Below are 25180 nucleotides of genomic sequence, written 5' to 3'. Positions count from 1 at the left end.
AAAACAGCCTCTCACTCAACCCCCCCCCCCCCATACAAAAAAAAATATTGTTTATGGTGGAAAAATATGTAAGGAAGATACTAAATCCCATCTTCTTGGCGAAACATCTAGCTGTAGGCGAGACCACTATATATACAATGGAATACTTGTAATACCTATGTATTTTTAATTAACCTATAAAATGAAATAAAAAAAATATACATATTTTTGAGTCTAAAACTTCAAAGTATATGGTCCATAAATTGGTTGTTGTTTTAAGGGAAGAGATAATATCTTCGAGTAGATTTAGCCTTTTTTTGCCCTCCCCCGCCATCCCCTAGAGAATAGAGGCAAAGTAACTAATGAATGTAAAACACTAGCTATAGGTACTATGAAATATAATTTGAAAATTAATACTTGTAGTCAAAGTGCTTTAGGTAGGAAATTTAATTTTTAGTGTATTTAAGTATAAATACCTTACCAAAGCGCCTAATACTAAAATAAACACCCAAGTAACAAAAATGATATTTAAAAAATTATAATAATAAACTTACGAAAAGTTGAGCCGGTGTCCAAAATAATAAATAAAATCATCAACAACATTGATTTCTTCATTTTCTAGCTTATTTTTCACATTTTCACTTTAAAAATTTTGATTTCAATAACTTTATTTTAACCATTATTATGCTTTTAAAACATTTCACTTGTTTAATTTTCTATTTAGAATTCATTTTCACTTTTTTCTTAAGCAAAACATGTCAGACTTTCATTGTTTACAGTAATTATTTGTAACGCGGTTGCCAAAGTTTGGAGTATTAAACAAACCATAACAGGTGCAATATTTTAATAACCCCTTAATTTTTAACTAAAATTACAAAAATCATATGAAAATATCAAAATTATGCCCTTTTATTTACATTAACATTGTGAAATTACAAAATTATTATGCAAAAAAGACACGTTTTAAGCCATTTTTTGGTTAATATTAAAAGGAAACATTCGGCAACCCCTAAACAAATATCCTTCCCTAATTACCCCTTTCTCCTCTCTGTTAACAGTGAAAGGGGAAGGGATATTTTGGCAGTGCTAGACTAAACAAACCGGGGAAAGCCGCCCTTCTTATGGTGCCAGGTTATTTCATCTAAAAATAATAAGTTTACATCTAGAATCAAAAATTGTCTAAGTTATCCTCGTCTGATCAATTTCTCAAATTCGGCATCTCTCTAATTCCCTATAAAGATAATAAACAATTAATTAAAAGAAGTATCTTAGATGTGTCTTTAGATCAAAAGCGTTGGCACTTTTTTTTGCTAATTTCTAGCTGAAATAAATCATTTTTGCAATGTTATCTTAATTTACATGAACATATTCTAATGGTTTTAATAATAAAGATAATTTTATTACATTAAAATTATGTTTTTTCTTATATATTTGGCTTTGAAACAAAATTCTCATAAATACAGCTTAAGCTGCTGTAGTTTTAATAAAAAAATAAACTAAAAGTTGGTATAAAAACACATCTTTATCAAACAAATAAAGTTTTATTTCAACTATTTTTGTAAAAAATTTATTTTTAAATATATAGTATTTAACTTAAATTGTATATAAATTATTAATTAAATATTATTAACACGCCAGCTTGAGCTATAATATAGACCCGAGGTTGAGTTTAGTGCATCGAATATAAATAACGTTGCCAGACTGGCCGTACGTCATGTAATATTTTTTCAACCGTATTGTAAACTTTTATACATAAAAAAAAGTGTCAAAATAAAGAATAATAAAATTTCCTAATTATTTCACAGAAAATTTCGAGTAATTTTAAATTGTAAATTTGAAAAATTCGCACAAATTGTTTTAAATTCAATAATTTTAGGCTTTGGCCATAATTTAGATTCTTAGGCCGACAACAATTCATTATCGATTTAGAGAAAGTAAACACTACGCGGCGCTAGTTTACCTAATTAGTAATTATTTACAAATTTATTTTATCCTAAGGAAAAATGCGTTTTTATGATACTTTTTGCAATATGATATCATAATTTATTTGTTTATTTATTACAGAATAGAAATGGCTTACAAAATGTGATAGCAAAGTTAATTAAATTTAGTTTTTAGCTTGGAAAACGTTAGTCAAGCAGTCAAACGCCATATTGAAATCAAATTTATGCATGAAAATTTCACTATTTCAATGAAAACTCACTCACACTTTAATAAATCAAAACTAAATTTTCTGTGCAGCAAATCATTTATTCAGCTTCAAACATTTGTTTCTGTTGTATCTGTTAGAATGAATTTAAATTATTTGGTTGAAATGCAGAACTAAACACAGAAACCCAATGGAAGTTACAATAACATAATTATTCAATTAGAACTAGCTTGGGATGGAGACTGTTAACCTATCAAGTGTCCAGGGGCTTGGCCTGAAGCCAGGCACCACCTTGGAGACCAGAAAGTATGGCAGTACCTCATACACTGTTGATGTGGGGCAGGCCATATTTCACAAGAGCCCAACCTTAAAAAAGGATGAAACCCTTCCAAATCAGGGCTTTGATAAAGACCTTGAGTATTTAAATTCTCTAAATGTTGAGCTAACAGCTGACCATGTGCCTCTGGGAGAGATCCTTGAACGATTAAACTCCGACGAACCATCAGACAGAAACAATCTGATCAGACTACATTCAGCTTCAGATAATTCTGCCTCAACCATTTCAGCCACCCTGAATGTTGCCACTTTGGATCTCACAAACTCCCACCATTCATACCACCACCAGTTTCGTGAATTTAATGATGTTCTGTTCAGTATTAAGACAGACTGTTCTCCCTCCCCCACCTCTACCTCCTCATCTCTTATGTCTTCACCATCCTTCTCCCCCAGTTTTGTACCTGAAGTCACATTTCTCAGTAATAATAACAACAGCGTGGTGTTGAACCAAGACAATGCACCAAACACCACCCCCATGAAGCACACACCAACTGGTCAGTCCAGCTCTAATTCCACCTTGTCTCCTGTTGGGGGGAGTGAGACTACAAAATCTAGTCCCCAGGAGTGTAATCTGTGTAGTAAAATGTTTGGCAATGCTTCAGCACTTGCTAAACACAGGTTGACCCACAGTGATGAGAGAAAATATTTATGCACAGTTTGCCATAAAGCCTTCAAGAGACAAGATCACCTGAATGGTCACCTCTTGACTCATAGAAACAAGAAACCCTTTGAATGCTCAGCTAAAGGATGCAATAAAAGCTATTGTGATGCAAGAAGTTTGAGAAGACATAGAGAAAATCACCATTCTAACAAGGAGGAAAAAATGTTAGTTTCTCCATCTAGTTCTGTTTCAAGTTCTATAGATTTAGATGACAAATCTTTTGGTTCAGACACATTTGATAGTATTAGAAATATGAAGCCTAAGTTGATTTTGGACAAGGACAAGACAACAGTTACTGTAGAAGCACCTCAAATGAATATTCTTGAGAGATATATCAGGTAAAGATTTCATAAAAATTTTCAATATTGTATGTTTTAGGTAGGTACATACCTTCTTGTTTTAGTATTAGTACCTATTTAGATTAATTTTCTTACAAACAATAGTATATAAGTGTTATTCCTAAAGAAAATGAACATTTATAAATATAAGTAGCAAACAATAACATGCTGATACTGTTTATGCTTGAAAAAAATAGTAATATAGATGTTTGGCATGTGTCTTTAATAAAACTAATAAATATACATATATTTTATATATAAGAGGTTAACTCACAAACAAAATATGAATTTAACATATTTATTCAGACATTACAAATTGTTTTATGCATGTTTGCACTCTTCAGATGTCAATGCAAAAATCTATATAAATAGATGATTTTTGATTAGATTCTTTCTTGAGTGTACCAGGTACCTAGTGTAATTAAAGGACGCCTGCAAGAAATACCACGCTTTAACTACTGAAAGACTGCCACAAGTATACCCAATACCCGAAATTTAAAGCCTTCAGCTTCAATAACAATAAAGTTCTAGGCATTTCAAAATAGCATTTCATGTACAATGAAAATTTTGAAAGATTTACAATGCTCATAAAAGAAAAAACAATATTAAATTAAGTTGCCTAGGCATAAAATTATAACCTTATCTTTGTCAGAAATTTAGATTGCTGGTAACTGATTACATATTTACAATAAAAACACCACATTTCATAGTCAAAATCTATGAAAAAAATTCGATTTAAATTGCATTTGTGAACGAAAATCATAGCGGAAACAAAGGGGAAAACTAAAACAAGCTCAGCTGTGATTGGTTGCTTAGCTTATTCAACCTTCTGATTGGCTACAGTACACTCGGTACAACGCAAGTTAAACTTAATTTTTTTTAATGATTTTGACTAGGTATAAAAATGGGTATTTTTATTGTAAAAATATAATTAGTTACTGGCAACCGAAATTTATGGCAAAAATAAGCTTATAATTTTGTTTCTAGGCCATGTAGTTTAATTTCAAAATTTCTAACATTAGCACTGAGATTCTTTCAAAATTTTCATTGTACATAAAATGTCATTTTAAAATGCCTAGAACTTTTTTGTTATAAAAGCTGAAGGCTTCAAATTTGGGGTATTGGGTCTACTTGTGGCAGTCTTTCACCAGTTAAAGCGTGGTATTTCTTGCAGGCTTCCTTTAATGAAACTAGAAGTTCTAGGAATATTAGAATATTATTATTAAGGATACCTTTAGGAGGTAGGAAGTATTTTATTTTTGTATTTTAATATTTTATTTGTTTTAGATCTGACCAGTCTGGAGTTGGCATCAGAATGACCAAGCCTATCCAGCCAGTCACCATTCAGGTCAACAAGGATCAGGAGGCTCCAACAACAATGGTGGAATGTACTATCTGTGAAAGAAGATTCAAGAATATTCCAGCGCTGAATGGACACATGAGGCTACATGGCGGCTATTACAGAAAGGATAATGATAAGAAACCAGAGCCAAGAATTGTAGAAACTTCTACTCTTCATACTGTAAGTACAAATGTTAAGAATCTTATAGAGGAAAAAATAACACAAAAGAGAAAACTTGAGCCTGTTGTAAGTGTACAGCCCCAACATCACACTCAACATCATCATGTACAACAGCATCAACACTACCGACAGCCACTACAGCTTCACCAACTACATCAACATGGAACTACAACAGAAATAAGATTTCCAGTTAGCAGTATCCCGTGTCCCATCACACTGACCAGTCCCATGAGCTCAGCCCCCATGCCCATGTCTATTGTGTCCACAAGTGCGTCAATATCATCTCAGATCAACCTACAGCCACCGCCCAAGAAGGTGTTGAAGCCAAATACTGATAATCTTGTGTTTCCAATCTTGCCCCAGCCCGACACAAGCAAACTTCTTGATAACCTTGAAAATAAGTCATCTCAGATACAAGGTTTGCTGCCAAACCAACCTCTTCCAAACGTACCTCTACCCAATCATAGAATTTTGACCCCTGTGACTAAAACTCCTGATATTTCAATTTGTGAGAAACCTGCACATACACATATTCATCACCATTTGCTCAAAGTTAACAACAAGCATAAAGAACCACGCATCGGAATAGAATACCAGGCATATGTACCTGCACTGCAACACAAATTTTTTGATGAAAAATATGGTATTCTTAGCAGAGAAACTTTGATGTGGAATCCTGATACAAACAGAAATACTTCACAATCTCAAATTGATTCTTTTCTGAAGTTTTGTTCAAGCACTGCTGTATCCATATCATTGACAGATGAAGATGCCCTGCAAGTCTTGAATAGAAACCACGGCAATGTGTTCAAAGCCACGCAGGAGATCCTCAGCTTTCCCTGGAGCAGGGAGGAGAAGCTCTCCGGCAGTGGCTGGACCTCGGACCAAGTAGATTTGTTCTACGAAGCACTCTGTAGGCATAAGAAAAACTTTAGAAAAATTTCAAGTGATATTCCTGGTAAAACTGTCAAGGACTGTGTTGAATTTTACTATCTATGGAAGAATCTATGCAAAGAAGAAAGTCAAAGTTTCAAATCTATTATAACTTCAAATGAAGAATTCAGTTCAAATTTTCCACTACAATAGACTTTGAAAAACCGGTTCTTAAACATTCTGGTATTCTACAACATCTGTGTTGATAATATTCTTGCCAAACATAGTCTGATTCTCTAAACAAAATGTTTAACTGATGCAAGGTGAATCTATGCTGCGATTTATTTATATTATACACATTATATTTATATAAAAAGAAATAACGTTGATTGGTTAACAATTCTTGATCTGAGTGAGAGTGAGTGCAGAGCAGAGTATTGTATACCTTGACTTTTATTATAAATCTGCTCCAAAACAAATGTATATGACTAGATTTTTCTATATTTGTATTACTTGTAGTCACCTTCACCCCCCTCCCTTGTGTAGTCATCATACTCATAGATTTAAACCTGTTCTTACTAATACAGTTGTATTTTTCCCTTTCTATCAGTGTTATATGTTGTATCTTTGGATGTATTAAGTCTGGATTTAAAATAACCCTTGTGTTTGAGTGTTATTTATTTAGTTTTTGCATAAGTGTGACGTTTTGTAAGTTATGGATAATTAATTTTTCTGATACCTACTCAAAAGATGCTATTACTTATGCATATCATAAAGCCTTCAGAGATTAGTAGATTCAAATTCAATACATCCTTGATATTATGTCTTTTCAAACTTTCCAACAAAGACTGGTTTGCTTTTCATCCATCTTGTAACAATTTAATTTTTACCATAGCCGCCGCAGCAGTCATTTTTCTTTATTTAAAGACAATCACCAATAAAACTAAACTTTCCCCGATTTTTCCCATATTCAGAACGTTGTGCAATAAATCAAAATAAATAAAAGGCAATATTTTTGGAGAAAACTTAAATGCAAACAGCCATATTATTTGTATGAAAACTGTAGAAATATAAAAAACCAGGGAATCACACATAAACATTATAAATAAAAAACTATATTTCTTTACTTAAAATTTACAAAATTTTTGTTAACATAAATTTGCATACCAGATCAAAAAGTTCTTCTGAAAAAGAGTTCACTGCTTGCGTGCCATAACAATGCAGAAGATCTCTCTATCCGCACGAAAAAAGTGTTTTTTGTTGTTGTTTTATTATCAAACATGTAAAAAGAAGGAATAATGTACATTGTACTGCCAAAATTAAAAGTCGAGAATTTATTATTAAAGCTACTCATATCGAATTTTAGTACACACACATAGAAAAAAAAACACTAGAATTATATAAAAATAAAATGTGAAAACTTTCTGAATGCTAGTCCTGATGGTATATGGCAGCACAGGAACCTTGATACCTTAGTATTTTTGCTCAATCTCTCAACTAGAAAAGTCATTATAACTAAATTATTGTACATAAGTAATTTTTGAAACTTATTATTACTATTGAAAAGATATTTTAGAATTATTTTACTATATAATAAAAAATTGTAAAGAGTTCATGTTAAAAATACAACATGCTGTAGATATTTAGACCCAGTGATTTTTATAAGTCATAAATTATTACAATTAGATAGAAAATTTAATACATTCTGTGTCATACAAAATTTATTTAGAAAAAAATTGTTACCAACTTTTTCTTCTAGAGTAATGTTTAAAATAGATCTTTAAAATGTTATCACAATGTCTATTTCTAGGCATCTAATAGATGTATCTATGTATACCTTTTCCCAGTTACCTTTAAAAAGCGTTTATTTAAAATATTTCTATTATATAAAACTATTGTAAATAGGACATTCTTTACCTTTATATTATTAAAATTCCAAGTAGTACATTACATACATACAAACACCATGTTATTGAGTCTGATTCAAATATTATAGTTACAAATTTCAAACCCTTTAATAGAGATATTTATAGGTTTGAATTTTCATAAATAAAGACTAAGATGAATTCAACCTGAAGATACTTTTTTTCTACTTATCAAATTATTTTTGAATCTCCTCAATTTTTGGCCTTTATTTAAGAGCCCTTTATGTGTTAGAAAATTTATTTGATAAATTTAAAAGTTGTTTTATTATGTTTGTTTTAATTTTGCATATCTAATTCTAAATTTAAAGTCATCTAAAAATGGTGTATTTTATATTATATTAATCCCTCTATTATTGTTTTTAGTGAAGTAATTATTTTTTATATGTGATACTAATAGTATAAAAATACCAACCAAGGCTATTTTTTTAGTCTTCCATTATAAGATAAGGAACGGTTATAAAATTCTTCTATTGCATTATATAAAGAGTTAAAAATTCATAACACATTTCTCAAGTTAAAAAATATATTTGTGTAAAGTAGGGTTGGGCCGGATATCTGGCCAACGTTCGATATCCGGCAAATTACCGGATTTTCGTCATTATAAATCAGCCGGATATCCGGTATCCGGCCGGATATATGGCCCAACCCTAGTGTAAAGGTTAACTTCTCCCTCTGTATAGCCGCCGCCTGATAAATAATAATTCTATTTTTACTTCATCCTGTATTTGATGTATGTAAGTCTACCCACAACTTTATATGAAACATATTTTTATTCATTTCAAAGCCTATTTTTAAATCAGTATTAAAAAACTCGAAAAATAATGTTTGGAAGCGAGGCTTCTCTTTAATTAACTGTCTGTTTCCTTTAATTTATGTGATTAGAAAAAAACATCCGAAGAAACGCCCTTTTTTTCTACTTGGAGCCGTAATAAAAAGGAACATTTCAAAGCTAATATCCAAGCCTTATAAGAATATTAGAAGCAGAATAGATTTTCTTCAGGTGCTTAAACCCTTATGATTTTTTAAACGCATGCTGCGCTGTTTTTAAATGCAGCCATTCTTGTTCAATCAAAAAAACCTAATTTGAATCAAAACCGGTGAGGTTGAAAAAAATGTTCTAAAAATATGTTTCATGCGAAGTTTGTGTAATGTGAGAAGTTCTACTTGTACCCTGACCTCAAAAAAACCTGCTTTCATCACTTACATTACATGATTATAATTATTATTATTATACCAGTAGACCAGTATTAAGTCAGTTAGATACATCACTGTATTACAGTGTATTGGGAATGATCTTGTATTAATTTCTTAAGATTTTATGGATTTTTCTCCTTTTAATTGCGCAAAGTTCTACAAGAATGTGTAATTCCCTAGAGTTTAATGATTCTTAAAGCTAATTTTTAATCCATATTTTAATGTTATGGGTAAATTGAGTCCTAATTGAATATAAAAGGAAACAATAAATAATCGCTCCCAGTAAACAGTAATTCGTTCCTGTATCTAGCTATTATCAATATCATTATATGTAGTAATTTTATTTAGTTGCTTTGTATACAAATAATGCAATAATAAGTCAAGGAAAATGGTTTAACAAGGACAAAAAAGTCAGTAAGAAGCGCAGCAACAACTAGCTCCTTTTTATTAAGCATTAGTATAAAAAAAAAGTAGGTTGCGGGTAAAATCCGTAAAAGTGTGTGTTTTAAGGCATAAAAATAGTAGTAGAACAATAATATTCACTAAATATGTGTATTTCTTATTGAAAAGAACTATAGACAATTATTTTTTAAAAAGTTAACATAATTTTTTATCGTTCTACTACTGTTTTTAACTTAAAACACACAACATTTACGGATATTACCCGCAACCTACTTTTCCCTTTGTTAGATTTCTAAAGTTCTGTAATCCAATATTAAACAAGGAATTTACTATAACACTGGATGAATGTATGGACCTACCCTATTGACAAGGAAGCTGCGAAACTAAAATAATAAATTTTTGGTTTATTATTTTTTAGTCAATTTTCCTTTTTTTAACTCTAAAGGAACCTAAATTTTTTATTACTTACCTACCTACTTAAAATTTTAAGAAACTTAATTAGTATATTTATATGTTTTTAGTTTTAAAACTAGCATAATTACAGATGTTTTATTGATTAAATGTTATGTAAAAATTCAGAGAAATTCTCTATGATATGTTGTTCATACAATTTTTCTTACTGTCTCCTATTATATTTATCTCTTGTTTTTCTATTATTATTATTATTTTAGTATAAATATATTTGTTCTGTTATATTCTCGAGTGTAGCATCTTACTTTTTAAAAATTATGATATTCATTGCTCTTTTACTCAACCTTAATTGTTGTTAAATAAACCTGCAAAGTCTTTCAAAATTTGTTCTCTATTTTGATATTTTTTGGGGGATTTTTTTGTTTTAGATGGGAAAATTAACTTTTTTTTAATCAAAATTAACTATTTGGATGTAGAATATATGTGGATATTATGGCAGGGTAATACATTTAGGTTGCTAACATGGAAATCATTTTTTGTTCATCCATTAGGAGGGGATGGAGTAAATGGGTTAGATCGTTGTTTGAGCCAGTTACACGCTTCACTTAATTAGAGCACATGATAATCTGGTGTAAGATCCAGTTAATAATAGATCTGTTTCCGTACCCAAATGTTAAAAGCGAAGCTTTTCTATAATTAGGGTCCGTCCGTCCGAGATAGATAGCTTTTATTCGTTAATTTAGGCATGTTAGAATTGTCCAATCGATTTCATACTTTGCATGATGATTTCTGTAGTAGTTAGGTACGATTTAGAAAGCGTAACAACTTTATAATTATTACCACAATGTCCGTACGTCCATTTTAAACATGGTAATTTTTCTACTTTTTCAGCAACAAATTTTTATGTGATCTAATTATCCGTTTGATCTGATTTTTGGTATATTGATTTCTGGGACAACAAAGAACAATAGTATAAGCAAAGCAACTCTATAATCAAGTCCTAAAAATTAAGTATGTCCATAAAAATTATCCTGTATCAAGCAGTTTTTCAACAAATTTACTTACAATTTTGCTTCGACTCTTATACATTTATATTCTGATTATTCAGTTCAGTCACTATACAAGTGTTAATGTCCGTTTGTCCTACCGTTTCAGTGCTTTGCTTTTATGGATGTTGTCATCCTTGTTAAAATATTAAATTCCAATGATTGTCAATAGGATGACAATATCCATAAAAGTCAACCAGACATACAAACCTCAAGGCTGGTCTGTCCATAACTGATCGCTTTGGTTTATTCCTTTAAATCAGACTGTGGCACAACACGCAGCGCATCCGCTCGTTGCCGGGAAGGTGACAGGTTCGAATCTTTGCCCGACAAAGCGTCATAACCAAAGACTTCAAAAGTGTCTCTACTGTTGCTATGTCAAGTGCGCGTCTTAGATAGTTAGCGTTGGGGGAATGCCTTGGGACCAAACAGGCGCCGATTGTTACCATTCACAGTTAGGACTTACAGACAAGGGTGATGCAATCAATTGGTGGATTGTCTTAAGGATGAATGACCATAAAACCAAGCAGGGTTTGGTTTAGAGATACATATAAACAAGATATCGTGTTGTATCCCATACTCCGCTGATCTGAGACTAGAATCAAATGCTTTGCCCTAGTCAAACTGGTTGAACATAAATCTGAAATAATAAATTCGAAGGCAGATGAAAAGGTTGTCAATTGAATCAAGTGTTGCTCTATCGACTGCTGAAGATCACGTAAAGGTTTCGTGATTCTTTTCGTATTAATTCGTTGTTGGTATAAGCTGGTTTCAGTTGGTCCTCAATAACGTCACCATCCTTAACTGATATGTTCAGTGCGAAGCGTTAATAATAATTGCATTTAAATGTATATTGGTTTAATACAAGTGTAGCATTAGGATCTTCCAATTAGTGAGGTCAATGTCATGGTCATTGGTCAAGCTTTCTGTTTAATCCTTCGGCTTCTTATATAGGCCTATTAATTAAATAATCTTTACTTGTATTTGAATTTTTCGTCCGTATTTTAAATCTTTAATGTCTAGGCCAAGCCTTTTTGTGAAACTACTTGATAAGAGGTTTTTATTAGAAATAAAAATGCCATTGCATAACAAAGCTTTATATTTGCATTAATAGATATAGAATATACGTGGATATTATGACGGGAAAATTTGTCGTCAATTCAGGTTGCTAACATAGGACTTATTTATTGTTCAGTTCGTGCACGGGTTGGATTGGGGATATATCGTCATTATAGCCCGCTGCGAGTTTCACTTTATCAGAGAAGATAAAAATCTGGTGTAACATCCAAGTAATAATGAATCCAATATTGTTTTTTTAAAAGATTCCTTTAGTTCAAGACGACCTTTCTTTGAGAATATCAATTTAAACAGATTCAAAACCATTATGGTCCCTCTTAATCACATACAAGTTCTGAATTGAGAGTGTTTTAACTGATTTGTGATACACAGGACCTTAAGATACTAGAAACGGCTCTAAATGTTAACAAACTTTGTTTTAGAAATGCAAATGGATGGAAAATTACTAAGGAATAGAAGGAAATTTTAGAGTTAAATTGTAGATTTTACATTACGATTTAAAAGAACGAAGCAAGTATTGATCTGTTATGGCGATCTTAATCTTACAGAAAGGGGGTGTCTACAATATATTTCTCGGAGCCAGCTTCGAGAGCCAGTCGGCTCCGAAAATTGAAATTCATAATATAATATAATTACGATTTATATTGAAGTTTTGACTGACTGACTTCCTTTTTTCACCCATACAAGAGATTATATCCCATGTGCAAAATACTGTGCACGCCGCTGTTTTAATATTTGAAGGGGGGGGGGGGGGTGATGTGGTGACTTGTCCAACACCAGCAATTTGGGGTAGTTAGTGACACAACCAAAAAGATTTTACCCAATTATGTCTAAAACTAAAGTATAGTAGCACTGGCACGCGTCACCACATTTCCCCCTTTATTCTATTTATTCGTGAGTGAATGATAAAATTAAACCAATTCTTTTATAAAAGTAATATGATGTTTGTCTCTATACCGAAGGATCTCGGAAACTTCTTGACAGATATGGACTATAGTTCTCCTTTACAGTGATGCTTCTCATAAGTTTTGGGGAAGGTTTATAACAATTTCTAGAGGTTACTTGTAAATTCTAAAGAGAAATCGCCCTCAAGAATAATATCCCCCCCAAAAAAAAAAAAAAAAATTTGTTGATTCGATTTTCCCTTCTCTAAAGTGCTCCTAGAGGACTGTTGTCTAATAACGTACAACACAGAACAGTGTGGGGCAAAGACAGGAATAACCATTGTTTGTTGGGTAAGAACTTCACTACAGACAATTTAATCGTTTCTAGATTTGTATACTATAGTGGGGATGTTTTGTCTGTTATCTGAAAATACCAAAATTTTCTAAAAATGTCCTAGCGCATTAACCAAAACTTTGTGACTTTAATTTATTGACAAACTTCAAAAACATGATTTACTATTCAGTATAAAAGTATTTCTTTAACCACTCCAATAATATTATATTTTATTTGAGATTAGAATATTTTTTCTATTACTGTAAAATTATCTATTTCTTTTTAATTTTTAGATTATTACTTTTGCGCTACTAATAGACTTACATTAAGTTATTAAGTTTTTGGAATAAATATTTTCAAGAGAGAAAACATTTATTCCTTCTTTCTTTTTCTTTGTTATTATTATAAAAAATGTCTTACTAAGCAGAAACCCATAAAGAACCATAAAATCCCATGAACACAAAAAAGAAGAAAAACATTTGATTTTTATTTTCTTACGTCAGAGCAAGAAATATTGGTTTTAATGAGGATTGCGCCTGAATTAATATTTTTTTAATTAGCAATCCTATTAAATAAAGTAATAAGCTTTTTCGTATCGATTAAGATAAATGCTGAATTAATTGAGTTCTCATTTGTAGGGAATCTTTACATATTTTCTGGGTTAGTTTTAGGCTATTTTACTTTTATATTAAAGCCTTGCGATGGGTTTAAGCTAGTTTTTGCTGTTCCCAATCCTTTCGAATACAAAGTCTCTAGATAGGGGCGAACCGCAATAAGCTAACACAAAAATACACTCTGATAATATATATAAACTACTTTTAAAAGTTCTTAAAAGCAGTTTTTCAATGTATTTGTCCTTATATTGTTATAAAATAGAAACAAGAACAAAAGTATTTTATTAAAATAGCCTCAAACCTGCTCCTAAAATTGTGTGACATACATACAACCAACTGCTTATGTATATTATTTACCTTAATATCTGAGCTGGATCTTTAAATGTGTAGCCGTTGGCGTGGCTGTAGCCGTGGCCGTAGTCATGGCTGTAGTTGTAGTTGTAGTCGTTGTCGTAGGCGTAGCTGTGGTTGTAGCTGTAGCCGTAGTCGTCGCCACAGTGCTGCTAATAAAACATGGATTTTTAAATGATTTTACAGAAGTGCAATGCCAGCTATCCTAGAATTATGGATATCTAAAATCTTTTATGGCCCACCTAAAAATAAATTATTTTCATCAAAGAAATGAAATTATATTTTATACAAAATTACTATTTTAATAACACATTTTAAATGTTTGTAATTTACATATTATTAAGGGCATGAGCCAATGTAGTTGGTACTACGGCTGGTATGGCCTATATCGTGCCGGGGCACGGCACAGCACGACATTGCACGCCCGGCCAATTGTCCAGCACGGCTGGACAGACAGCCACTACACACAAGACAAAGGGAGAGTCCAATAAATTCAATATAAATAAAAAAATACATTCAATTACTAAAATTTAAAAAATGTAATCATATTCCAACCTTATCAATAATATTGCAGTAATAAATCCCCAAAAGAATTTAATTTAATTTAAGTATACTTATAGTTTTATCATATTAATTTCCTAAAAACTGTCTCTTTATGTAACACAGGCAACATACTTTATTAGTATTACCCAATACCCATACGTGACGGTTCAATATTAACAAATCATTCCATGCCCGTACGTTATTTTATACATCATATAATTAAACTACATCCTAACTTTTATAATTTACTTTTATTTTATTATTTATAAAAACCACAATTAAAATATTTTTATGATAGTTTTTAAATAAAATATTCCATGCCCGTACAATTATTCATACATTCATTTAACAATTATAATTTACGTTTTCAATAGTTTTACGTTAAAATTATCAAAAGCAGCTGTCTTCGTGGCTTTAGCAACGCTTTAGCCACACCAATGGACTGTGGTCACTTTTAGCGTGGTTAACCACGCTACGATTACAACTACGCGTTGTCAATATGATTTAAAGATCGCATTTTTTTTTGTGGCCACGATTACGCGTGGTTAATATGATTTAAAGATCGCTATTAGGTTGGTGGCTGTAACTCTGACCACGACTACGGCCACGGCTACGCTTTTAAAGATCCAGCTCTGTTATATTTGCTGACTTTTCACTGTAGGTTATTTTGGGGGAATCTAGAGGATATTCAGAGAGGCCATGTGAGTTCTGGTTTTGAAGGGGGGGGGGGGGTGGTACTTTTGGGAAAGGGGTGAACAATATAGTGGATAGATAGATAAAGTACAGTAAAGTATGACTGAGGCCTTTGGTAACCCACCTCCCTTTCATAGGCCTTACCTTCTCCCCACTGCCCCCTTTGTCTTTGTCCCCCTTCCCATTTACTTTGTACATATGATTCCTAAACCAATGAATCCCTTGGGAAAACTTGGATGGGGGGGGGGGGAGGGGTATGTACGCTTTTCTCTACCAGTGAAGTTTAAACTCTGTGAGGGTCAGTGTCTGCGGGATTTATAGTTTTGTGAAATGATTTGAATTAAAATTCAGAAAAGTAGTTAAAAGCATTTTTAGCCGTTGACAGGTATAGTAATTTACCTAGAAATAATTTTTCAACATCATAATATTTTTTTTATATTTATAATATGCTATAATAGATTAGTTTTTATATGTGTATAGTGAGATAATTAGATAAGAAAAGGAAATTGCAAAAGAAAAGAATTGTTTTGTGTATTATGGTAACAAGTTTATTTACTGTTACCAGCGCAGCATTTACTTTTACTTAAAGCTGTCTGTCCGTACGTCTGTAACGGATAGCTTTTTTCATTAATTTAGGCATGTCAGAATTGTCCTATCGATTTCAAACTTTGCATGGTGATTCCTTTAGTAGTTAGGTACGATTTAGAAAGCGTAGCAACTTTATAATCATTACCAAAATGTCCGTACGTCCATCTTAAACATGTCGATTTTTTTTACTTTTTTAACAACAAATTCTCATGTGATCTAATCATCTGATTGATCTGATTTTTAGTATATTAATTCCCGGGACAACAAAGTATAATGTTATAAGCAAAGTAACTCTATAATCAAGTCCTAAAAATGTAAGTATGTCCATAAACATTATCCTTTATCAAGCAGTTTTTCAACAAATTTACTTATAATTTTGCTTCGACTCTTATACATTTATATTCTGCTTATCAGTTCTGACAAAATACAAAATAATGTCCGTTTGTCTTACCGTTTCAGTGCTTCGCTTTTATGAATGTTGTCATCCTTGTTTGGATATAAAAAAAAACTAATTTTCATCAATGACCTATAAAGTACATGAATTTAATCAAAATATTTGGTTTTGAACTATTTTATCCAAAGACATTAGTATAGATAGTGTATATATTTATTTCTTATTTTTAGTGCTTATTTATCTTTGTTGCACTACCTTTGGTTGTTGTCATCCTTGTTGTCTTTTGCAATTCAATGCTTAGTAGTTTGAAGCTGAAACTTTTAAAATTAGCATTGTCATTGAAGCTACTCAAGTATACATTAAAAGTTAGCTTTTAGTTGCTTTTTATTTGTAACAAGGATGACAACATCCATAAAAGCGAAGCACTGAAACGATAGTACAAATGGACGTTAACACTTATATAGTGTCAGAACTGAATTAGCAGAATATTAATACATCAGTACAAACAATATTGTAAGTAAATTTGTTGCAAAACTGCATAAATAGATGATACTGTTTAAGGACATACTTAATTTTTGGGACTTGTTTATAGAGATGCTTTGCTTATAACATTGTACCTTGTTGTAATAGGAATCAGTTTTCAAAAAATCAGAAGAATCGGATTATTTTAATATACAAAAATTTGTTGTCAAAAAAGTTAAAAATCGACATGTTTAAAATGGACATAGGAACATTCTGGTATCGATAGGACAATTCTAACCTGTTTAAATTTACGAAAATAGCTAACTGTGACGGGCAGACGGACGGACCGACCCTAATTTTAGAAAAGCTTCGATTTTAAAAAGGTACTCAGTAAATTATTTTTGCTGTCAGAAATAATGAAATTTTACATTTATTATTTTATTAATATTGAAATTAATAGCAAGTTTTTATTAAATTAAAACGTTTTGTTTAATTATAAATCATAGGTTTTAGTGTTGGAATGAACTCAGTAACGCTCAGTAGATGTCGGAGCTTTAATATGTTCAAATTAATGTCCAAAGCTCGCTACATAGAATTTAAGAAATATACCTAATATTGTTGAGTTAGTTGCATCACCCCAATTATAATCAGACGCAACCCCCTTACATGTGAAAAATAACGACTTTAAAACCAAAGTTGTAAAATCAACTTTTGAATCTTAAAAAATACCTCGCCTAATATTAAGTGTATTAAAAGTTCAATTAGGTAAAAATTTACATAGATTTTTTCTGAGATAGAAAAGCAATATGATTAAGTATTTTCTACTTATTTGAATAGTTAATTGTATATATGTATTATAATGTATATTACAACTTTAATGAGGTTTGTACTATAAAACATACATTTACTTTTGAATGAAGTGACAACAGATTTAAATTTCAATTTATTTTCATATTACAACAAGGATGACAACATCCATAAAACCGAAGCAATGAAACGGTAGGACAAACGGACATTAACGCTTGTATAGTGTCTGAACTGAATAATCAGAATATAAAGTATAAGAGTCGAAGCAAAATTGTAAGTAAATTTGTTGAAAAACTGCTGAATACAGGATAATGTTTATGGACATACTTACATTTTTAGGACTTGATTATAGAGTTCCTTCGCTTATAATATTGTTCTTTGTTGTACCAGGAATCAATATACCAAAAATTAGATCAAACGGATAAATAGATCACATAAAAATTTGTTGTTAAAAAAGTAGAAAAATCAACACGTTTAAAATAGACGTACGGACATTCTGGTAATGATTATAGAGTTGCTTTATAAATCGTACCTAACTACTACAGAAATCACCATGCAAAGTTTGAAATCGATAGGACAATTCTAACATGCCTAAATTAACGAATAAAAGCTATCTATCTCGGACCGACCCTAATTATAGAAAAAGGGTAGAATTTTTTGAAGTTGGGGGAGGGAAAGGGGATATTTACACCAGCAGAGCACCCCTGTTCAATAGCCTAAAACCCTCCTTGGGCTATTAGAAAACTTCTCTGAAAATAGTTCACATACAGGTTGAAATATTATGTTAGGAAAATATTTTAGGTGTTTACCCACTTAATTTTTGAAACCCCTCATTTTACCCCCCTCAGAATTAAAAGCTTGAACGTTCCAGCTATTGTAAATGTATAATTAATGAGAAAGTGTTACATAATTAATGATTAAACACATTAATATTATTTACATAAAACACAAATACAACAGGTTTATTGGTCTTTTATATAGTTGCAACAGTAAAATTTGCATACAATTTATATCAATTTTATATTTAGTAGTGGTGTTTTCATGTACAAATACTGAAATGACAACATCCATAAAAGCAAAGCTCTAAAACTGTAGCGCAAACGAACATTAACACTTGTATGGTGTCAGAACTAATTAAATGTACTAGTCGAAACAGATGTGTAAGTAAATTTGTTGTAAAAATACAGAGCTGGAGTTTTAAATCATTTCAATGGTGCGCCAAATCGGAATGCGCCGAATTTCAGCCAATCACAGCGCGGCATTTCGTAAAATGTTGTGCTCTCATTGGTGGAGAGTTAGCTCACCCCGAATTGGCGCACAATTGAAATGATTTAAAGATCCAGCTCAGAACACTGTTTAAAGACATACTTACATTTGTAGTACTTGATAACATTGTACTTTTTTGTCCTTCTAATCAGTATTCCAAAAATCAGAGTTGCCATGTTGCCTAACATCATGCAAAGTTTTAAATCAATAGGGCAATTCTAACATGTCTGATTTAACAAAAATAGCTAACCATTACGGACGGACCGACCCTAATTAAAACAATTAAAGCGTCTCTTTTCTATAATTAAGAATGGTCAGTGGTATGGATAACTCTTAACTGTCCTCTTGGTTGTATACTAGTTAAGATGATTCCTGTAATTGTTAAGTACAATTTAGATAGCATTGGTATCTTTTATTATGTCCGTATGCATATTTCAAAAATGAAAATTTTGAAAATAAAAAGAAATTTTTTGGAATATAATCATCCAATTGACTTAGTTTTTTTTTGAAAATATATTCCTGGAATCAATAGATACAATGTAAAAAAGTTAATTTTAAGTATTTTTTGATATGAAAATCGGTCACACCTATTCAAAGGCCAAGGCATTCCAATTATTATTGTACGTACTTAATTTTACCAATTTCGTGTATAGGTTGTACTCGAACCCTATACCCCACGGATAAAATACTAAATTCATGGGTTAAAAGCAAAACTGTATTTTATTAACACAATAAAATTTTAATTAGAACAGTATACAGCTTTTTATTGTAGCAATATAAATTTTAATCATGCAACGTTACCCTGGAATTTATAGTCTATCCTTAACACACAATAATATGTTCAGTGTGCCTTAGATTCCCTTATATTGTATTTTATTTATCTATTATTTATTTCTATCATTTAATGTTTAACCAAGATATTTTTGCTAATAAATTTTAGCTTTAACATTCAAAATGTGTTATAGACATCTTAAATTTCAGATATATATTGTACAACACAGTGCGTTCGAAGGTGCTTTGACTTTTGAGTCAGAACCTAAATTGGGACATAGTGCATTTCATTACCCTAGGTTATGTAACTTCATTTCACTTTTCAATAAAATCTAAAATGCAGCCGTTTTTGAAAAAAATAGATTTGAAAATTTTAAGTTAAATTTTCATCCCCTAGGAGTTACCGCATAATCATGACAATAAAGGAAAGATTATAAAGATTATTATTTAAAATTTTAAACAAGTTTGCTTTTATAAAGTTCTTCATAAAACCACTCCTGAAGGGAGTTGATTCATGGCCATTTTTATCAGTTGCTTTGGCAAGGTCACGGAAATTCAGCCTTAAATAAATCATATATAGAGAGGTTTTATGAAAGACTTCGTAAAAGCAAAGTTGTTCAAAATTTTAAATAAATAATATTTGCTTTTCTTGTCATGATTATGCGGTAACTCCAAGGGGATGAAAATTGAACTTGAAATTTCAAATCTAATTTTCTCAAAAACGGCTGCATTTTAGATTTTATTGAAAAGTTAAGTCTTTATAGCCTAGGTAACACAGTCATAACCTTTAAATAGTTTCACATATAATGGCACTTTGACTTTGACAAATCCTTTAATAGCATAAGAAAACTTTTAAAACTTTTGACGCGCGCAATTTAGATTCCATTCTTTATGACTGTTCTTGATTCTTAAAACCGCAGCTATTCTATCAGTCTTTAATTTGTTTCAATTGTTTACAGGATTTTGACGAAAAATATTTCCAAAGGCTTTTAATTTAAATACTGATTATTATCTATAATACAAGTAGTACGATGTCTCTCTGTCTGTCTTTCTGTCTGTCTGTCCGTCTGTCTGTCCATCCGTCTGTCTGTCTGTCTGTCCGTCTGTCTGTCCGTCTGTCTGTCTGTCCGTCTGTCTGTCCGTCTGTCTGTCCGCCCGTCTGTCTGTCTGTCTGTCTGTCTGAAGCTTAAGATCTCAGTAACCGATTAAGCTCTACTCTTCAGGGAATTTTCCTACTGGTCCTAGGATGGTTTTGAGCTATTTTCTTGGGGAGTGGGACACCCCAACCCCCCAAAAAAATTAAAATATCCCACACCAAAAACTGAAAACAAAAATGGGACATTGACTACCCCTCCCCCCCCCCAAAAAAAAAAAATCTCCCCCCCAAAATTTTTTTTTACTTTTTCTGTTTAAATCTAAATAACACTCCTCGAGTATTAAACCACTTGGGGCAAAGCTTCTAGAGGCCGCTAGTAGGTAATAAATCATCACATTGTGGGACAAGCTAATTTTTGTTTTCAGAAAGAATTCTGTATTATTTATTATTTTGAAAAGCTAAGCTTTTCTATAGTTATGGTCTGTAGGTGCTTTTTTAACTGATGGACTTCTATATTCTGCCTATTAAGTTCTGACATTCTACAAGGTTTAATGTTACCGTCTGTTTTTTTCTTCATCCTTGTTAAAAGCGAAGCTTTTCTATAATTAGGGTCGGTCCGTTCGTACGTCCGTCCGAGATAGATAGCTTTTAACTCTATAATCAAGTCCTAAAAATGTAAGTATGTTCATAAACATTATCCTGTATCAAGCAGTTTTTCAACAAATTTACTTACAATTTTGCTTTGACTCTTATACATTTATATTTTGATTATTCAGTTCAGACACTATACAAGTGTTAATATCCGTTTGTCATACCGTTTCAGTGCTTCGCTTTTATGGATGTTGTTATTCTTGTAGAATATATAGCTACCTACTCTGTGAATGAATGTAGTATATAAAAGTAACTGCGAGACACATTTAGAATCAACAAAAATTGCTGTATATATTAGGGTTGGGCCGGATATCCGGTCTGACCGGTTATCCGGCTGGATATCCGATCATTTTCAATATTCGGCCGGATATTAAAACTATGATATCTGGCTGATTTTTGACGCCGGATATCCAATAATTTGCCGGATATCGAACGTTGGCCAGATATCCGGCCGGAACTGGATATCAAGGAGTAGAAATCAGTTGGATATCCGGTATCCGGCCAAAAAAGTATCCGGCCCAACCCTAGTATGTACTATCTGCCAGGAATGTAGTGTTGGGCTATAGTGGTTTAATTAATCTACAGCCAATTCCTGACTCCAATTATAATCACACAAATTACCCCTTTATTTTGAAATAAATTGAAAATAAGCGTGCTACCGCAAATATATTAATTAGGGTGACAGATTCCTTTAATGACAGTTTTCCTATCCTTGATTCCCTGAATATTTACCTATTGTATGTCAGGGATCTAAAGGGATAAGACAATGGCTGATAAATTGTTGATGCGTTGTTAAATGCTGATACACAAAATGCTCCTTCTGTAGATTACAATTAGTGGTTGAAACATTTGGACACTAAACTGTATGAAACAACCTATCAAAGTTCAATAAAAGTTCCCCATGTTGTTAAGCCAACGTATAAGAAAACGTTATTATAAAACTTTGAGGACTAGTGTAAAAAAAACAGCCTAATGTCCCCTCCCGCCCTGTTTGTATGTACTATATATAATACCTATTTTTCATCTACAGAAAGCTTCATGATCTTGATTTTTTGTTTTTTATTATTATTCCTTCTTTCATCTACTCTGTTATATTATACTAGCGGCTGCGCCTCTAGCATCTAGGGACTCTTTAGACGAAGGAATATGGAAGGGCACAAAATAGCCTAAAACCATACCCAGACTTTAAAAGAAATGTAATATCCTGAAACCATCCCGGGACCAATAAGAAGCTTCCAAAGGAAGAAAGCCCATATCGGTTCAGCGGTTAGCAAGATCCTTTGGTACAGACAAAAAAAGCTTACTACTTTATGTAATGGGATATAGTGGCGTGTGGTAGGGGTTGTTAATGTTAACACCCGCTGAAAATTGAAATTTGGTAGGATTTCCTTCACTTTTTTCAACCTCTGGAGATTCACTGCCTTCGCCCTTGGTTGTATATTAACATACTAGCGGCTTCGCCCCTAGCCTCTAGTTTTAAGAAGGAAAAAAAAATTGGGAGGGGGTATTTTTAATTTTTTAGGGGGGTTGGGGGTGTCCCACCCCCCCAATAAAATAGTTATAAACCTTTCCGGGACCTATGAGAAGCTACCCTGTAAAGGAGAACCTGATCGGTTCAGCGGTTAGCGAGATTCTTCGCTACAAACAAACAGACAGACAGACAAACAAACAGACAGACAAACAAACAGACAGACAAACAAACAGACAGACATCGTTCTACTTTGTATTATAGATTTTCCTCCTAACTGACTCACTAACTGATGAACCGATACGGATCTCCTTTGCATTGGAGCTTCTTTTAGGTTCAGAGAAGTTTTTTATAACTGTTTTTGGGATGGGTAGTGGTACCCCTACCCTTCAAAGAGATATCACCCCTAGAAAAAAAAACCCTAAAATTTTTTTTTTACTCATTATTTTACAATATGTTAATCCATCCGAAACCATATCATCAAGGATAATTTTGGTGGATAGGACGATTCTTTCATAAATTATAATTGTCCTCTGGTTACAGAGTAGCTACGTATATGTAAATAAATTAGATTATCCAGCCTTAGTTCACTGTAAATGATACATATAATTAAATCAAATCATATTCAGGAATACAGACACATGTATGCTAGTGGTAGATATTGTCAATAAATCAGAATTAACCTTTAAAATTTAATTTTACATAATAAAAAAAAATGAAAGTTTCAATTTTATCTATAATACAAAGTAGCTTGATGTCTGTCCGTCCGTCCCTTAAGATCTCAGTAACCACTGAACCGGTCGGATTCTACTAGTCCTGTGGTGGTTTTAAGCTATTTTCTTCGGGGGTGGGACACCCCCAACCCACCCCAAAATGAAAATTCCCCCCCCAAAAAAAATTCTGGGGAAACTACTTCACATAAAGTTGGCAGCACCAGAATTTTTTTTTTTTTTAATTACCTCTTGGGGCAAAGTAGTAAGCTTAACATTTCATTGGCTTCTGATTAAGTTCTACATTTTAGGGAAGTTTTACTTAATTCCATGGATGATTTTATGCTACTTTTCTAGCCACTTTCTAACCCTTCTTACAAAGATCCTCTAGCAGCTAGGGACGCAGCCTATAATAAACTTATGAGGTTAAATTGACTTCGTTCTTAACCTCTGACCAAATTAAGACATTGTAGTGTAACCATCCTATAAAGGTTATTATTGTTTAAGTATCTGCGCTCCTAAGAGGACATACGTCCTAATAAATCAAATTATATTATTGTTGCAAAGTCACGTGAATTTGCATGTTGAAAGTTGTGCAACCAAGAGCCCAAGAAATGCATTAAGTGGTGTTCACACCAAATTGAATATTATTGTTTTGAAAGTTGGTGGATTTTTTTTCTGAAATGAAGCAATAATTGAAACATCAATTTCAGACATTTTACGTAGGCGTTAAATTGATACATTTTCATCGTTATGACATTAAAAAAAAAGCAATATTGTACTTTCGTTTTTGGTTTTATTGTAAGAATAATAGTTTTAAGGGTTTTATTAATTTTCCTTATGATTAGCAAAGAATCATTGACATGGACAATAAGATATATAAGTTTTCCGGAATTTTAATGGGGAGATTTGAAATCTGCATCAAATTTTAAGGATTTTTTATAAAATTCGTTTTTTGTATAATTCTTTATCTAAAAGCGGAAATGCATTTTAAGTTAATTAATTTTGACCAATAGGATAGGTGGATTTTAAACTACCTGCGCTCTAATTGGTTGGATGATGTACGCCATCCAATTAGAGCGCAGATTTTTTAAATCCACCAATCACAGATGCCAAAATTAATTAAATTAAATTGCATTTCCGCTTTTAGATAAAGAATTATAGAAAAAACGAATTTTATAAAAAATCCTCAAAATTTGATGCAGATTTCAAATCTCCCTCTAACTTTAAAATTCCGGAAAACTTATATATCTTAATGGACAATCTGTCGGTGAATTTAATATGTTGCCCTCTCTTCCCTCACTATTTTATGTTTATCATAAATGGTGGATGAGAGGGGTGGGAGATATTTATATTCTTTAGACATTTCCATTCCTAAATTTGTAATACTTTAATTCTATGACTTTTTAAGATACACATTCTATGAGATGAATAATTTAAAACTTGTCAAATTCGCATTATTGAACTTATTTCAAGAGAATAGACACTATGACAATTTTTAGAAGTTTCTAAGGTTTCTTGCCTGTCCTAATATTTCTTAATGAACGAATTAACCTATCTAATTCTACATTTTTGGGAAGATGTACTTTCCTCCAGGAATGTTTTTAAAAGCGAAGCTTTTCTATAATTAGGGTA

At 31.9% G+C, this 25180-nt stretch overlaps 3 protein-coding genes across 3 annotated transcripts in view; 2 read left to right on the top strand and 1 right to left on the bottom strand.

Moving 5' to 3' along the window:
• Positions 1-801, bottom strand: part of LOC145313092 (tyrosine-protein phosphatase 69D-like) — a 58524-nt gene extending 57723 nt beyond the window's left edge. The window contains exon 1 of the mRNA XM_080152359.1: positions 534-801. Within this exon, the coding sequence (XP_080008485.1) occupies positions 534-594 (61 nt within the window). The 5' untranslated portion in view covers positions 595-801. The remainder of the gene's footprint in view (positions 1-533) is intronic.
• A 1197-nt stretch (positions 802-1998) lies between these two features.
• On the top strand, positions 1999-7453 carry LOC145313093 (uncharacterized). Its single transcript, XM_080152360.1, has 2 exons — positions 1999-3463; positions 4751-7453. Exons 1-2 carry the CDS (start codon positions 2364-2366, stop codon positions 6069-6071), a joined length of 2421 nt encoding a protein of 806 aa, XP_080008486.1. The 5' UTR covers positions 1999-2363; the 3' UTR covers positions 6072-7453.
• Positions 7454-15607: 8154 nt separating this feature from the next.
• The window catches only part of LOC145313095 (uncharacterized), a 31718-nt gene continuing 22145 nt past the window's right edge, over positions 15608-25180 (top strand). The window contains exon 1 of the mRNA XM_080152363.1: positions 15608-15717. The gene's annotated coding sequence lies outside the window, so the exon portion shown is untranslated. The remainder of the gene's footprint in view (positions 15718-25180) is intronic.

This window comes from Acartia tonsa, chromosome 3 (assembly GCF_053477335.1).
Source record: "Acartia tonsa isolate MP-2025a chromosome 3, ASM5347733v1, whole genome shotgun sequence".
In the NCBI taxonomy this organism is placed as follows: Eukaryota; Metazoa; Arthropoda; class Copepoda; order Calanoida; family Acartiidae; genus Acartia; species Acartia tonsa.
Note: the sequence above shows the minus strand (reverse complement) of the source record. Positions and strands in the feature narration are given on the sequence as shown.

What these genes read in the sequence shown, in the direction of transcription:
- LOC145313093 (XM_080152360.1), top strand. Translation starts at nt 2,364, where the DNA reads ATGGAGACTGTTAACCTATCAAGTGTCCAGGGGCTTGGCCTGAAGCCA. An exon ending in ATTCTTGAGAGATATATCAG is followed by an intron (nt 3,464 to 4,750) that starts GTAAAGATTTCA and finishes TATTTGTTTTAG; the next exon opens with ATCTGACCAGTCTGGAGTTG.